At 41.5% G+C, this 15,642-nt stretch overlaps 1 protein-coding gene across 1 annotated transcript in view; it reads left to right on the plus strand.

Annotated features, from left to right (window-relative positions):
- Positions 1–539: 539 nt before the first annotated feature.
- LOC142294707 (uncharacterized) overlaps positions 540–15,642 on the plus strand; it is a 112,865-nt gene continuing 97,762 nt past the window's right edge. The window contains exons 1-3 of the mRNA XM_075337894.1: positions 540–732; positions 1,431–1,581; positions 1,681–2,330. Coding sequence (XP_075194009.1) covers positions 546–732; positions 1,431–1,581; positions 1,681–2,330 — 988 coding nt within the window. The 5' untranslated portion in view covers positions 540–545. The remainder of the gene's footprint in view (positions 733–1,430; positions 1,582–1,680; positions 2,331–15,642) is intronic.

The raw sequence follows: 15,642 nt of genomic DNA on the forward strand, positions 1-15,642 counted from the left end.
TGGAAGGCACTTAGACTCCTGTGTTCAATAGTTTGCTGTTTCAGGACCTGCAGCAGAGTAAGAACTGTGCTAGTTTACTTTAGGCCTGCGCCACACATCCGTGCCTCCGGTACGTTTTTGGCATTTTTTGCACGTACCGGAGACACGTGCTGATGTTGACATACTATTTTTAATCTAAAAAGCCTCACGTCAGTGTTTGCGCACGGAGCGTGTGTCCGTTCCGTGCGTACGTTTGAGCGTGTCGAAAAAGCGCTGACATGTCCGTTTTCCACCGGCATCACGTCCTCACGGATCCATTAAATCCTATGGGTCCGTGTTTACACGTACGTGATACGGATGGCCTCCGTATGCTATCCGTGTGGTCCGTGTCCGTGTTTTAATTAGAAAGTTTGTTACACTCTGAAATACTTTCAGGTGGCGTAGCTAACATATTTTTTTGCACAAAACTAACTGTGCATTTGCAGAAGGAGTGAGCAAGCAAGAAGTTGTAGTTCTGTGTATTGCAAGATCTATTTTGAGCAAACTTTCGTCTTCGAAATATAATAATGGCACCACGGGTGGACACGGAGAAACTTATAACAGCTGTCGAGACTCACCCACCATTATGGGATACACGTGTAGATGGTTACCATGACCGACTGACAGTTGAGCGCCATTGGAATCAAGTAGCTGAGGAAGTGTACCCCAATAATGCATGGTCTAGATGTTCTCCTGCAAAGCGTGCTAAATATGGTAAGTTGTTGTATTTTTTTATAGTTATTTATTTAATATCTATATTTGGATTTTTTCATACTTTCAAACTGTGATTGTTTTGGCATAGTTATGTTGTCTTTTAGTGTAAAATCCTATGAGAAGAATTGGTATATGTACTACTCAATATATTGAGTTCCTGTACAATTTTTTCATAGTATCACCAAACTTTCATAAGTGTCAAAAATCAAAGTATACTTAAATTTGTAATCTGACTTGGAATTCTTCATGAATTTACTTAATTAACTGATTAAACTGTCATGTGTTTTTAAATTCCCTGTTGTATTAGTCTAAATTTAGTATCACAATTGAAAATCTTGTATTTTTTTTTTTTTAAAATAAAATTGTTTAAAATGACATGTCAATATCATTACCTACATGTATCAAATAATATTTCTAGTAATTGATAGCCAAATGTCATTGCAAAAACACCAAATTATAATTTAAATATAGATGACAATTACTTAAAATATAATTATTCAGAAATATTATTTGGTTATGTGTGAATGTCTAAACATGTTTTTGAATGAAGAATATCTAAATAAATTATATTTAATCCAAAGTATTTGACCAACATAATTGTGTTAAATTGTATATTACATTTCGCAAACATTATTTAAATTAATGTGTGCAGATTTATGGAGAATGTTGCAAGTGACATATTATTTTATTTTCCACAGTTGACTTGGTAAAAAGGCGTTGGCGTTCAGCCCGTGATCAGTACCGAAGGGAGTACAACCCTATACCATCCTCATCCAGCCAAGGCCGCAAACGCAGATATATTTATTATGAACAAATAAGCTTCCTAGCACCCATCTTAGAAGTTACACAGTAAGTTTTTTTTTTTTTTTGAAAAAAAAAAAAACCCCCTGAAGATAATTGGACAAAGATAAATGTTAAGATTGTAATATGTTTTTTCATTTCTTATAGAACGGAGGATAATCTTGACGAATCAGATGATGAACCAACAGCAGGTCCCTCTGCTACAGCCACCTCAGCATCAGAACAAGAACCTGCCAGAGAAGACATTGAAATTCCTGAGACTCAACAAGATGCAGCAAATGAATCACATGAGGGTGGGACAGAGAGTGCACAAACCAACACCCAAGGCTCATCAACGCAACAAACAACCACACCAGCTACACAATCAACACAAACAAATGTACTTCCACGTTTTGCACCACAACCTCTACGTGCAAGAAGAATCCGCAGACCTGAGGAAATGAGATCCTTACCGGAAATAATTGACACACGCATTATTCACATAATGAACACTTTAATTCCAGAAACAGATGCCGAGCGTTTTTGTCGGTCTTTATCTACTAGCTTAACCAAAATTCCTTCAGATAGGCAGGAACGTGTAAGAGCTGCTATGCTTACCCTACTGTCAGCTAGTCAGGCAGAACAGGAACCAGTGAGAGTGTATGAGGCCATAGAAAATTGGCGTACCATTATGCAACAACATACAGTCCCAAACACAACAGACAATCAAAATACAATTTCAACACAAACAACAATGGCAACTGTAATAGTCAATAATCCACTCTTACAACAATCTGGACAACCTTCAATTGCTTCAAGTACGTTATTCCCAACACCAATTAGACAAGGGTATGTTGCAACCAATACTGGTGCCTTAAGCACTGTACAAAGTGCTACCTCACAGCAACCCATGAACTATATGAATTTACAACCAACTCAAACTACTAGTTACTTTACTCAACCCACAAATATTGGTGGTTTACCTAATTTGTTTCCAGGTTCAACATACCCACAATCATTCATGATGCCTCATTATCCAATCTCAACTATGTTACCTACACCACACTTACAAACATCAGTCAACTATCCTCAAGGTCAACAACATACACACACACAATACCCAATTACCCATGTAGATCCACAGGTGTACTCAACCACAGGCAATGTGTTGGGACAAACCAGCATGCAACAGACTGTTCCACACACTACTGTAGCTAGTAATAGGAATGTTGTTCAGCAAACAACTGCTTCCATTCCTGAAAATACCATTTCTGAGGCCACACAAAACAACATACTCAGCAACACTCAGGTTACTTCACTAGAAGATCTTGTTGACTTGTGATGCACATTTTTGTTAATCTTAACAATCAAACAACAAATCTGATGAATGTGTCAAAATGTTAAAAAAGAGGGATTTCCAAAAATGTGCAAACTCAGAGTTGAAAAGATTTAAAAAACATGTGTGATTATACTTAGTGACGGATCACATATATGTTTTATGGCCTTTATTTTTGTAATTTTATGAACACATTTTTACCCAACCAATTTGATGGTTAGATTAGTTCTAATATTCTGAAAACACAGTTTACAATTTTTTGGTCTATGTCAATGTCCAACATGATAGCAACTTAATTGGCCGACATTTTTCAACATTGTAAGCAATGCACACATTTTCTTTACAATTACTCTTGTATGTAAAGTATATTTTGTATGTTATGAAGAATACCATCAAAATTTACATTTAGAAAAATTTAACACAAGATGAACAATATGTACATTTTTAATGTGGATGTGAAAAAATAACATCCTTACTTTATGGATTAATATGCTTATTCTTAATAAAAGATTCTGTTTTTGAAGAAAAGAAACATGTTTATTATTGATATTTATTAATAATATTGCATTTTTTCAATAGACGATTAACATTATTAATGTTGTAAGTTTAAAATAAGTTTCCTAAAACATGATAGTAACACAGAAATGTACATACACATACATACAACATTCAGAAAACCATGTTGCTAACAGAAATGTCAGTTTTTGATTAACGCATTTGCCCTTTAATACTAGTTCGATTTAAGCTCTTAGATGTTGAGAAAATTTAACCAAGTTCCTATAATAAAAAAAATTTATATTTTTATCAACAAAAAACCATCACAATCTTAACAATCATCACTATTATTTGTATCATCAAAACAATTAAAGTAATCAGTAAATAAATTTCTAATTTGTAAACCAGATGTCACGGAATTATGAGACATAGGTTCACCTGTGGGATTAACAACATGGTTTATCTGAAATTCATCATCCACATAAGTTCCTCCTTCATGTATCCGACAGTAATTGTGAAGCACTATGGTAGCCTTGAGTACAGATGTGACAAAGGTTGGCTGCAACTGAATCGTTGTCTGATAAATGCGCCATTTGTTAGCTAAAATACCAAATGCACACTCCACATAACGTCTTGCTTTAGTTAGCCGATTATTAAAGTACTGTTTCCTGTCATCAATGGATCTCCTTGGATATGGTCGCATAACATGTTTGGATAATGCAAATCCTGCATCTGCTACCATCACATATGGTGCCAACGGTCCAGATGTACCAGGTAGGGCAACAGGAGGGGGGATCAATAATGAATTTTCTTGCAGGCGTTGGGCTAATCTTGATGAACGGAAAATACGGGCATCTGAGGCACTACCATAGGCCCCAATGTCTGCATAAATAAAACGGTATTCTGTGTCAACCAATGCCAAAATAACAACGGAAAAAAACTTATGAAAATTGAAATAACGTGACCCAGAGTTTGGTGGCTTTTTAACTCTGAAATGCTTGCCATCCAAAGCTCCTATGCAGTTAGGAAAGTCAACAGAGTCCTTGAAGCCCTTAGAGATTTTCAACCAATCTTCTCTGTTTGGCTGAGGCATCATTTCTTCTTTTAAATGTTGCCATATCATGTCGCATGTGTGACGTACTATAACGGCAATGGTTGATCGACCCAACAAAAAATCAAAATGTAAAGCACTAAAAGATTGACCAGTCGCCAAGAATCTATGAAAACAAGACAAACAATGATTTACAATTAACACTATGTTTTTTTAAATTAAAACAATCATAAGAAAACAGAAACATTGAATCAAAAATGAGATTAGATCAATAAAGATCAATTACACATTTCAATGTGAAAAATAACACATTTACACAAATTACAAAAATAACAAATATAATACCTCAGAGTCACCATAAATCTCTCCTCTGGGGAAATGGAAAGCCGCATCCAAGTGTCCTGATGTTGCAAATGAGGTCGTAAAATATTTAGTAAGTAATCAAAACTCTCAACTGACAACCGGCAGTATGAAAAAAACTTATCTGGGAAATTCCGTAACTCAAATAATAAAGTATGGAAATGACCATGCATAGGCCGCATCATCATTAGTGGATGCACCCACAATCTGGTTCTTCTTACATTATCATATTGCAACATGTGGCGTCGAACGCCAAAACGACGAGATATAATCCAACATAAAAACACTAAGGCCTCCGTGGATAATGGCATTGCGACAATTTTGTCTCAACACATAGGTGCTCCAAGGCATAATACAAGCAGGAAACAGTTTATAGTTAACTTATATTTATGTCCTAATCACATACACCTATGTGTCATTTAATTCCAAGTAATCACCATTATCTCAATGTGTGAAACATGTGAAACACGCACAAAAAACGGACTGCACACGGAACACACACTGACGTATTTCACGCACAGGAAAACGCACACACGTACACACGTATGACACACGATATGCATACGGACACCACACGGAGGGGAAAAACGGACTGCAAATACGGAACACGGACACAAAAAACGGACTACACCAAACGTACGTTTTTTACACGTGAGTGTGGCAGAGGCCTTAGCTGTAGTGATGGAAGGTCTAGCTTCCTCCGCTCTCCTGCTGATGATCAAGTACTTCAGTGTGTTGCAGGAAGAGAGAACATGGCCGTTGTGTAGTTCTCTCAACACTTCTCTCGATCACAGAGAAAGCTGCTTATTGACTATAAGGTGCACATCCTATTTAGCAAGATTTTTTTCTTGCTGTAATGTGCAACTTATAGTCAGAAAATATGGTACTACTGTAGTCTTATATCACCTATTGTGAAAAGCTTCTTATTGCCACACCCCTGGTATCCCCATTGGTAGAACAGACAGACAAGGTGGTCAAAAGTAGAAGAAGCCTCTTCTTACCTCCACACCCCTGGTACAGTATTAGATAAAAAAAATTAAGTGGACAAGAGTGTGAGTGGCTTTTTCTTACCTTAGCACACCCTGTTATCTTTAGTATTAGATCAAAAAGACAGGGTGAAAAGCAATGTGAGCAGCCTCCTATTAACTCTTTACTGCCACTATCTCCAGTATTAGATCAGAAAGACAAGGATAGCTCAGCACCCATGGTATCTCTATTAATAGATCAATAAGACATGGTGGACAGCAGGTAAGCAGCCTCTTCTTACTTCTTCAACTTTGTTATCACTAGTATTAGATCAGAAAAAGAATGAAGGCAACCTATTATTACTTTAGCATTTTGGTTATATTTATTTTTAAATTAGAATGACAGGGTAAACAGCAGTATAAGCAGCCTCTTCTTACCTATGTACCACTGTTATCTCCATGAATTGTAGTGAAGTGAAGGGTGGACAGCAGTGTGAGCAGCCTCTTCTTACCTCAGAGCTCCTGGCATGATCACCAGTAGAAAGAAATACAAGGTGGAGTGAGTGGCTGAGTGGCTTTATCTTACTGCTGTATCTTACTGCTGACGTGTCCCCTGATGAAGAGGTGAAACGCGCGTTGGGACTGTTGGGGGGATGATACCGCTGCTGCTATGGGTTAGTACTGTTCCTTAATATGTTGAGAGGGATTATGGTTTGGCACTTCAGACTGTGACCATATACAGTGTTTTTTCTGGTTAAACCGACTATCTTATCTCTCCAATTAGCTGTAAATGGTGAGAATGTTATGTTAAGTAATTTACTGGGCAATTTATATTGGTATTTTGCAAGGTAGTTACAAATCCCTCTTAGGCCTCTGCCACACTCACGTGAAATTCACGCACGTGCCGCGAGACACGTATTTTCCCTGCGTGTTGCGTGCAGGTAAGTACGTGTCTCTGGTACGTGCGTGACACGTGTGTTCTACGTGTGCTATCCGCGATAGCACACGTAGAATCAGTAATTATTATACTCACCTGGTCCTTCCTGATGTCCGCGCTGCTGTCCGTGGTGCTGATCTTCGGTCTCCAGCCCTCCCGTCTCCTCGCTGCTGCTGCTGCTGCCAGGCAGTGAAGTGAATATTCTATGAGATTAATGAGCGGCGGTCGGCAGCAAGAGGCAGCAGCGGCAGAGACAGGAGGGCTGGAGAAGGTGAGTAAATGTTTTGTTTTTTTTTCACTGACATGTGTGTTTTCTCCAGCGCGTGTCACACGGGACCGCATCCACACTACACCCGTGTGGTACGGGTGCGGGCCGTGTGACACCCGTGCTGCCGGAGAAATCACTGACATGTCAGCGCTTTGAAAATCGCACACACGTACAAACGCACACGGACACACGTTCCGTGTGGTTTTACGTGTGTGTGCCTGCTACAATAGGGTAGCATTGGTTAAAGTGTCTCCGTGCCGCCGGGACGTGTAAAAAATGACAAACACGTACCGGAGGCACGGATGTGTGGCGCAGGCCTTAAACAGCTGTGGGTGTAGAATTGGGAACTAGATTAAAACATTAAATTCTCATATACAGAGGTTAAACTTTAGTGACCAGGACATAGTGCAATGATAAGGCACTCATACTATGGTTAATAGTGTCCATAATTGTCATTTAATTACTCTGAATAGAACTATATATCCTCTAGTTATATTTGTTAACAGCTATTCTTGTAACCTTTGATGTTGTACTATAAGTATGCGGTATAGCCAACCTATTTGGACTCCTTGTTTAATTTTAATATTATATGAATTAAATTAAAATAAAGAATTTTTTTTTTAAACAAAGTATTGTGTCAACACCACTTTTTTCTCTGTTGTATTTACATTATCAGTGGTCCCCCACAATTATGTGTTAGGTCTGGCTTGGTGACCTATTATTAATAGTATTAGATCCAGTATTATATTAAATAGACAGGATGGACAGCAGTGTGAGCAGCCTATTCTTATCTCAGCACCACTGGTATTTCTATCATTACATCAGAAAGGCAGGATGGACAGCACTGAGTAGCCTCTTCTTAACTCAATATTCCTCGTATCTCCAGCATTATATAAGATAGACATGGATAGAAATTGACGAAGAAATACATATAAAAGTACAAGTAAAGTAAATCACAAAGTGAATACAGTCCTCAAAATTTTTGTAAATATTTTATTATATCTGTTAATGGAACAACAACAGAAGATATGACACACTGATACAATGTTAAGTAGTCAGTGTTCAGCTTGTATAGCAGTGACAATTTGGTGTGCCATCTAAATAATTCAACACACAGGCATTAATGGCTAAACAACAAAAGACAACAAAAGTGAGTACACCCCTAAGTGAAAATGACCTATTTGTAACCAAATTGTCAACATTTTGTGAAAAGAAAAGTAAAGAGAGGAGTGCACCTGTGTGTAAGCCGTCAATCTTTGTTTGGGGGTGCAATTGCAGGGGAGTGCACTCACATGTTGCAGTTATGTGTCTCCGCACAACCCTGGTAATGAACGGGTGTAGAATGAATATTGCTGCAGGCACTCCTCGTGAACTCGTCAGGTTGGCAGCAGCCACTGGAGCTGTGGTGAGGTCCTGCTGGTGTAGCTCCATCCGCAGATGGGGTCCCGTGGACTGGTCAAGACGGTAGATGCCACTGCAACTGTGGTGAGGTCCTGCTAGTGTGGCTGCGTCTGCAGATGATGCCTCACCGATGGGTCTGCTACGGCTCCAACCGCCACCCTCTCACACACACATGTGTGCGGGGAGAAACGACTACAGGGAAAAGGAATTAGGCGGTATTGCCAGGTGCTGCGGACCACAAAGGTAGTAAAAGGCAGTTGTAGTGAAACAAAATGTATTTGCACCGTGTGTTTCTGGGACGTCATGTCCCCTTCTTCAGGTTCTATTATCAGTCTCCTGTGTGGCTATAATGCTACTTCAGCTTCATTAGTGTTTCAGCCAGACAAGAGACAAATAATATCACCTGAAGAAGGGAACAAGATGTCCCAGAAACGCATAGTGCAAATAAATTTTTATTCCAATGCATCTGTTTCCTACTCCCTATGTGGTCTGCAGTGCTCGGAATATACCACCTAATTCCTGTTCCCTCAAATTGTCAACATTTTGACAAACTGATGCTATGACAGCATCCTCTTCTTACCTCAGCAACCAAGGTATCTCCAGATTTAGATCAGAACAACAGAATCCATAATATCTCAATCCCTTATCTCAGTACCCCTGGTATCTGCATTATTAGACACGACATACAAAATCAACAACAGTGTGATTAGCCTCTTCTTACCACAGTACTCCTTATATCTCCAGTATTAAATAAGAAAGACAGGGTGGACAGTAATGTGAGCAGCCTCATACTTCATCATGCCTGTTATCAGCAGTATTAGATAAAAAATAGGTGGACAGGAGTGTGAGTGTATTTCCTCTTATCTCAGCACCCCTGGTATCTTTATTATTAGATCAGAAATATAAAGTGGACAGCAGTGGGAGGACCCTTTTCTAACCTCAGCATCTATGGTATCTCCAATATTGGATTAAACAGACAGAATGGACAGCAGAGTGAGCAATATCTTCTTATCTCAGGCCCCCTAGCATCTCCAGTATTAGTACAAAAAGACAGTGTGGCCAGCAGAGTGAGCAGCCTCTTCTTACCTCAGCAACCCTGAATCTCTAGAATTAGATCATAACAACAGGATGGACAGCAGTGTGAGCAAACATTTTTCCTCAGATTCCATTACACCACCTGTTTTAGATCAGAAAGATGATAAACAGCAGTGTACATGGTGGACAGCACCCCTGGTCTTTTCAGTATGAGATTAAAAAAATACATGGTAGACAGTAATATGAGTAGTATTTTCTTTCCCCAGCATCCTTATTATCTCCAGTATAAGATAAGAAATACATGGTGGAGAGTAATATAGGCAGCCTTTTCTAATCTCAGCACTCCAGGTATCTTTAGTATTAGATCAGATAGACAGGGTGGCCAGAAATGTGAGTAACTTCTTTTTAGCTCAGCACTCCTGGTATATTGAGTATTAAATATAAAAATATAGGATGAACAGCAGTGTGGGCAGCCTCTTCTTTCCTCATAATTGTTGAAATCACCAGTATAATGTCATAAAGATGATGTCAACAGTGTGAGAGGCCTTTTCTTACCTCATCACTCATGGTATCTGCAGCATTAGTTCAGAAAGACAGGGTGAACATCATTATGAGTGGTCTTTTCTTACCTCAGCACCCCTGGTATTTCCAGTATTAGATCAGAAAGGCAGAGTGGAAAGCACTGGGAGTAGTGTTTTCTTAACACTCATCATATCTTCAGTATTATATATGATAGACATGGTGAACAGCAGTGTGAGCAAACTTTTCTAATGTTCAGTATCCTTCTTATCTGTAGTAAGTAATTATCTACAGATTGTTTGGGGGATCCCAAACCTGAGTCTACGTATGTCCTCCACAATGGTGTATCAATGTTTAATACCCACAAGGGTTAAGGTTAGGGATTGACCAATAAATATCTATTATGGTTTTTCTTGATAGTGGTTCGGGGGAAAACATAGTCAGTTTTCTCATTGCTCAGGGTTGGATTTGGAGGTGTTATTGATTTTAGTGTTGTCTTCTCAGACGGGGAATGACAAGAGTTGCAGCCCCATAGGCCTTAAGACTGCACCATAAGGTTGATGTCGGAGGGATGTTTAAAAAATGTTCCTGTGCTGAGATAATCTTAGAAATGTATCCCAACTATGTACTGTGCAGTGACTGTGTCTGACCTTAGAGAGACATTGTCTGATCATGCCACATCTCCTGGGCAGTGGAGGAAGTAAAAGAGAATACAGACAGGTCAGCATGGGATCATAGCTAATTCTTTCTTGGAGGTAAAACATTTCCCTGCCTATTTTTAAAAAATGTCTCACCTCAAAGAAAGAAAAATTTACAATCCCATTCAGTAACTTTTTTACTGTCGTTTGCTTCCTCAATGTCCCAGGAGATGTGGCATGATAAGACCATGTCCCTGTACGATCAGACACAGACATTACACAGTACATAGCAGGGAACCTTGTTCATGGGAAACCCCCTTTAATTGGAACTTGTCACCAGGTTTTTCCCATATAAAATAGGGCCAGTATCTGTAAGCCCTATATGTACAATGATATATACATGTATCCAATCTACTCTACAAGGCAAAAAAAGACTTTGTGTTATAGTCATCTACATTGCAATTCGGTATGATTCTCATTGCTAATCTTGATCTGGCACCTCTTCTCTTCTTGCAATCGCTGTGCTTCTTCCTTGCTTCATGTGGATGGTGCGTCCTACATCATCCACACAGTGTCTTACATCATGCTCCTGCATAGGCACACTTCTCTTTACCCTGCCAAGGGCAAAGCAAAGTGTTGTTGTGCGCATTTACTGGTGCTCTTTGGCCGTTCCTTGTGCATGTGCGCTAAAGAACTTTGCTCTGCCCTCTTCAGAACAGAGAGAAACATGTATGTGCACAAACACGATGTAAGACTGTGTGGATGATGTTTGACATGTCATCTATGTGAAGCAGGACAGGAGGATGGTGACTGTAAAGGGGGCTTTACACGGTAGCGATATCGGTAACGATATCGCTATCGTGCGTACCCGCCCCAATCGTTTGTGCGACACGGGCATATTGCTGCCCGTCGCGCACAAAATCGCCCTCCCCGTCACAAGACTTACCTGTCCTGCGACATCGCTATGGATGGTGATCCGCCTCCTTTCAAAGGGGGCGGGTCATGGGGCATCACAGCGACGTCACACGGCAGCCGTCCAATAGAAGCGGAGGGGCGGAAAGGACCGGGACATAAAGATCCCGCCCACCTCCTTCCTTCCGCATTGCCGGTGGAGGCAGGTAAGGAGATGTTCCTCGCTCCTGCGGTGTCACACACAGCAATGTGTGCTGCCGCAGGAACGACGAACAACATCGCTAATGAGAGGTGAATGATTTTTGGTTTTAGGACGACCTCTCCACGGCAAACGATTTTTGCCACTTTTGTGATCGATTTAGGTCGCACATAAGTGTCACACGCTGCGATAACTTTAATGACGCTGGATGTGCGTCACTAACGATATGACCCCGACGATAATTCATTAACGATATCGTAGCGTGTAAAGCCCCCTTAAGAGTAAAGAAGGTGCCAGATCAAGACCAGTGATGCCCATCAGACCAGAACGCACCTTGTATAGCGGATTGAGGATACATACAACATTCCAGAATGCTTTATATGAGGGGTCATAGGTGCTGCTGGCCATACTTTATATGGGAAAAACTTGGTGACAGGTTCCCTTTAAAAACTATGAAACTATTAAATATGTTCTAAAGAAGATCATAATAGGAGGGTCAGATGTTATGATCACTAAATACAATGATTACCCTTGCTGTTGGCGACAGATTTTCTTTAGTTTCAGAGTAATTTACTGTGAATTTTTGAGTATCACTCAAAATTTTTGACTAGAGAGGGATTGAGGTACCTCTTGAGATGTCTAAGCACAGTGGATGTGTGCATTGTGTTCCTCCGACATGTAGCATATCACGTATTTTCATGATTATATGCCAGGCTGCCTTCTGCTGCCATTGATTGTTCACATTCTCATACAAACCGAAAAGCGCTTAGAACATTTTAAATGAGTCACTGATTTTATGATATCATCACAATGCAACTAAACCTCCTTACCAAAACTAGCGGATCTAATTCACTAAATCCCACATTGCTATTAACATATTTGCTAACTTTTCCCTTAATGCAAAGGAAAACAGTTAAGCCTGGGATAATAAGAGGAAGGGGCAACGTTGGTTTTAATAATGGTTCACAGTTGAAGTTAGTTAAGGTTCAGTGACTCACCTCCATCGCTGCTTCCTACCTCATCTTAGTTCCTTTCTTATTTTCATTATTCACAATACTACACTGCTTCTATGGTGAACGCTAAGGAGGCAAAATTATGACTGTAAGTGACCCATGAGTGCTTGCCACTGAACCATAATTAGGCATTTCCTTCTGCTTTACCATATGAAGATCGAAAAGAATAATGTTATGCTAAAATATTCTTGCAAATAGGGAATTTCCTCTTCTGTAATGAGGTGAAATTAAAGTAAATTGTTAATTCAGCTAATTGTGGTCAGTTACTTATTAGTGAAGGAAAGAAAATCACTTTTGTATATAGATTGGGGTATAATATTCCTCATCCGTAGTTAGTAATGACAGGTCTACTTAATCCTATTCAGACTACAGGATGGTATTTTTGTTTCCATATTGTGGAGAAATTTTAGGTTAAATGTGTTGGATTATCGCACAAAGGTTTTGGCATGTTGTTAAAAATTATGTTCAGCTATTTCCCCATTTTACAAGACTTCAGACAATGGACTATTCAACAAGAAGGATTTATATTTAGAAATCTTTTTTAATAGCGAGATTTTATTTTTGCACAAAATGCCCTTCAAACTTTGTAAATTATAGTTTTTTTTACTTTTGTGTTTGGATATTAAAAATTCCTGTCTATAAGGGAGTCCTTCATGTCAGATACTAATTGCTTTCCTAACTTCTAGCTCACATGTAAAGAGGAAAGCCACGACCACACATTAGCTTTGTTTTCTGTTATGGATCCCATATATTTCTCCTCATTAAGGAGACTCCAGTCACCAGTTTTTTGTCTATACATATGAGAGCAGCATAACGAAGTAACAGAGACCCTTATTACAGTGATGTGTCATTTACTGGGCTTCTTGCTGTAGTTTTGATATGACTAAAGAGCAGGCCTGTACAACATATGGCCCATGGGGCACCTGTGGCCACCCAGAGGATTTTGAGTGGCCCGCGGCGATCTTCCTGTATTCAACTGAATTTTTGTCTTATAAACACAAATACACTTAAACACCAGGGAACAGTGGCAGCGCAGAAAAGCACTTGTCAGCTCCCCACTGCAGCCTGAAGCTGCGTGATGAGGTCATCAAATTGCAGACCTCAACATGCTGCTGCTGTCAACGCAGTGCCACAGAGGCAGTAGAGACAGCAGAGAAGTTGAATAGTAAGCAATCCACGGAGGAGCCGAATATTAATTATCATATCATTGTAAAAAGGGGTTGTTACTCTCAGGTGTGTTATAGAGATGGGGCAGTAATGAGAGGTGGGGGACATTATGGAGTGGTTGGTGCAGTATGAAGAGGTGGGGTACAGTATGGCATTTTAGGAGTGTGGAGAACAGTATAAAGTATAGATTTGTAGGAGCGTGGACAGACAGTATGGAGTTGTAGGAGCATGGAGGGAAAGTATGGAGTTGTGGGAATGTGAGGGACAATATGGAGTTGTGGGAGCTAAGGGGGCAGCATGCTATTGTGGGAGTATGGGGATATTATGATGTTATGGGAGCTTGGGGGGCAGCATGGAGTTGAGTAAGCATGAGGGGATAGTAGGGAGTTGTAGGACCTTGAGGGGACAGTATGGAATTGTGGGAGCTTGAAAGAACAGAATGAAGTTGTTGGAGTGTGGAGGGCAGCATAGAGTTGTGGGAACTTGAGGAGATGCTATGGAGTTGTGGGAGCTTGGGGTGACAGTATGGAGTTGTAGGAGCATGGAAGGACAGCATGGAGTTGTGGTAGTGTGACGCCCTGGACACCCCAGGGGTCACAGGCCATTACACTCACCACATACACCCCTACCCCAGTAAGGTACCAACAGTCAACAAAAAGACCTGATTGCCTCCCTCAGAGTCAGACAGGCACACCAGGTGGGAGGAGTCAGGCGGAAAGGCACGCCCTCCGAGGAGTCTGCTGGCCTGAGGCAGGAAAACACAAACAGTGAAGTTAGGGGAGTGAAGTGAGGAGAGAGGAGAGAGAGGAGCTCAGTTCTGTGTGGGGCCTGGGTTGGGGCCTAGGACCCCAGATCAGTCAGGCAGGCAGATGGTAGTGGCCGCCTGCAGGAGATCGGGAATATGACCAGCGGAACCGTAAGGGACCGGGACAGGGTAGTGGCCCGCCGGAACCGAACCGGGGAGCTAACTGGATACCAGAGCACCAGGCAGGGTACTCAGACCCCGAACTAGGCTATAATCCACCACCATAAACAAATAAACTGATTGCGGTCTGGACCTCAGGGGTTCATTCCCACCTAAGTCCCGATTGAAGGCAACAGCCCAACCCGTCCGGATAGTAGCCACCGCCAGAGGCCAGAGATACAAGGGCCAGCGTCTGCGGGCAAACGGGCTCCTACGACACATACACACCAGGGAGCGGGCTACCAGTGCCCAGGCACGGTAGCCAAGATCACATACAGGTGCAGGAGAAAGGCGTACATTACCAACCTATCTGGAGAAACTGCAGCCGGCTGCGGGCCCCGTCCATCACCCCGTTTGGTTTACCAGTGACTCTGTGTGGTTTAATCGTGAGTACACCAGTGCCATCAGGCACCGCACCGTGCTGCACCGCAATACTGCCCTTGCACCCCGGCCCTCACTACCGAGCCCCGGGACCAACATCCCCTACCCATGGAGGGGTCAACACCTAGCTGCATCCCTACACCGCTCCCGGGATTCCCCGCACCTTTACCGCAGCGGTGGTGCCCACCATCACCACAACCCGTGGGTGGCGTCACGAACTTTACAACACAACCACCCCACAACCCCTGTGTAAACCGCCACTACACCCTTCCAGAGCGACGTGACCCCCGGGTCCGGAGGCGCTCGAGCCACCGACACACACGAGCCCGGACTCGAGCGGCTCGGCGGTCGCAACCGAGGCCGCGGGGCGGTACAGTAGCATAGAGGGACAGTATGAAGTTGTAGGAGTGTGGAGGGACAGTAAAGAGTTGTGGGAGCTTGATGTGACAGTATGGAGTTGTAGGAGCTTGGGGGACAGTATGGAGTTAT

This window comes from Anomaloglossus baeobatrachus, chromosome 1 (genome assembly GCF_048569485.1).
Source record: "Anomaloglossus baeobatrachus isolate aAnoBae1 chromosome 1, aAnoBae1.hap1, whole genome shotgun sequence".
Classification (NCBI taxonomy): domain Eukaryota; kingdom Metazoa; phylum Chordata; class Amphibia; order Anura; family Aromobatidae; genus Anomaloglossus; species Anomaloglossus baeobatrachus.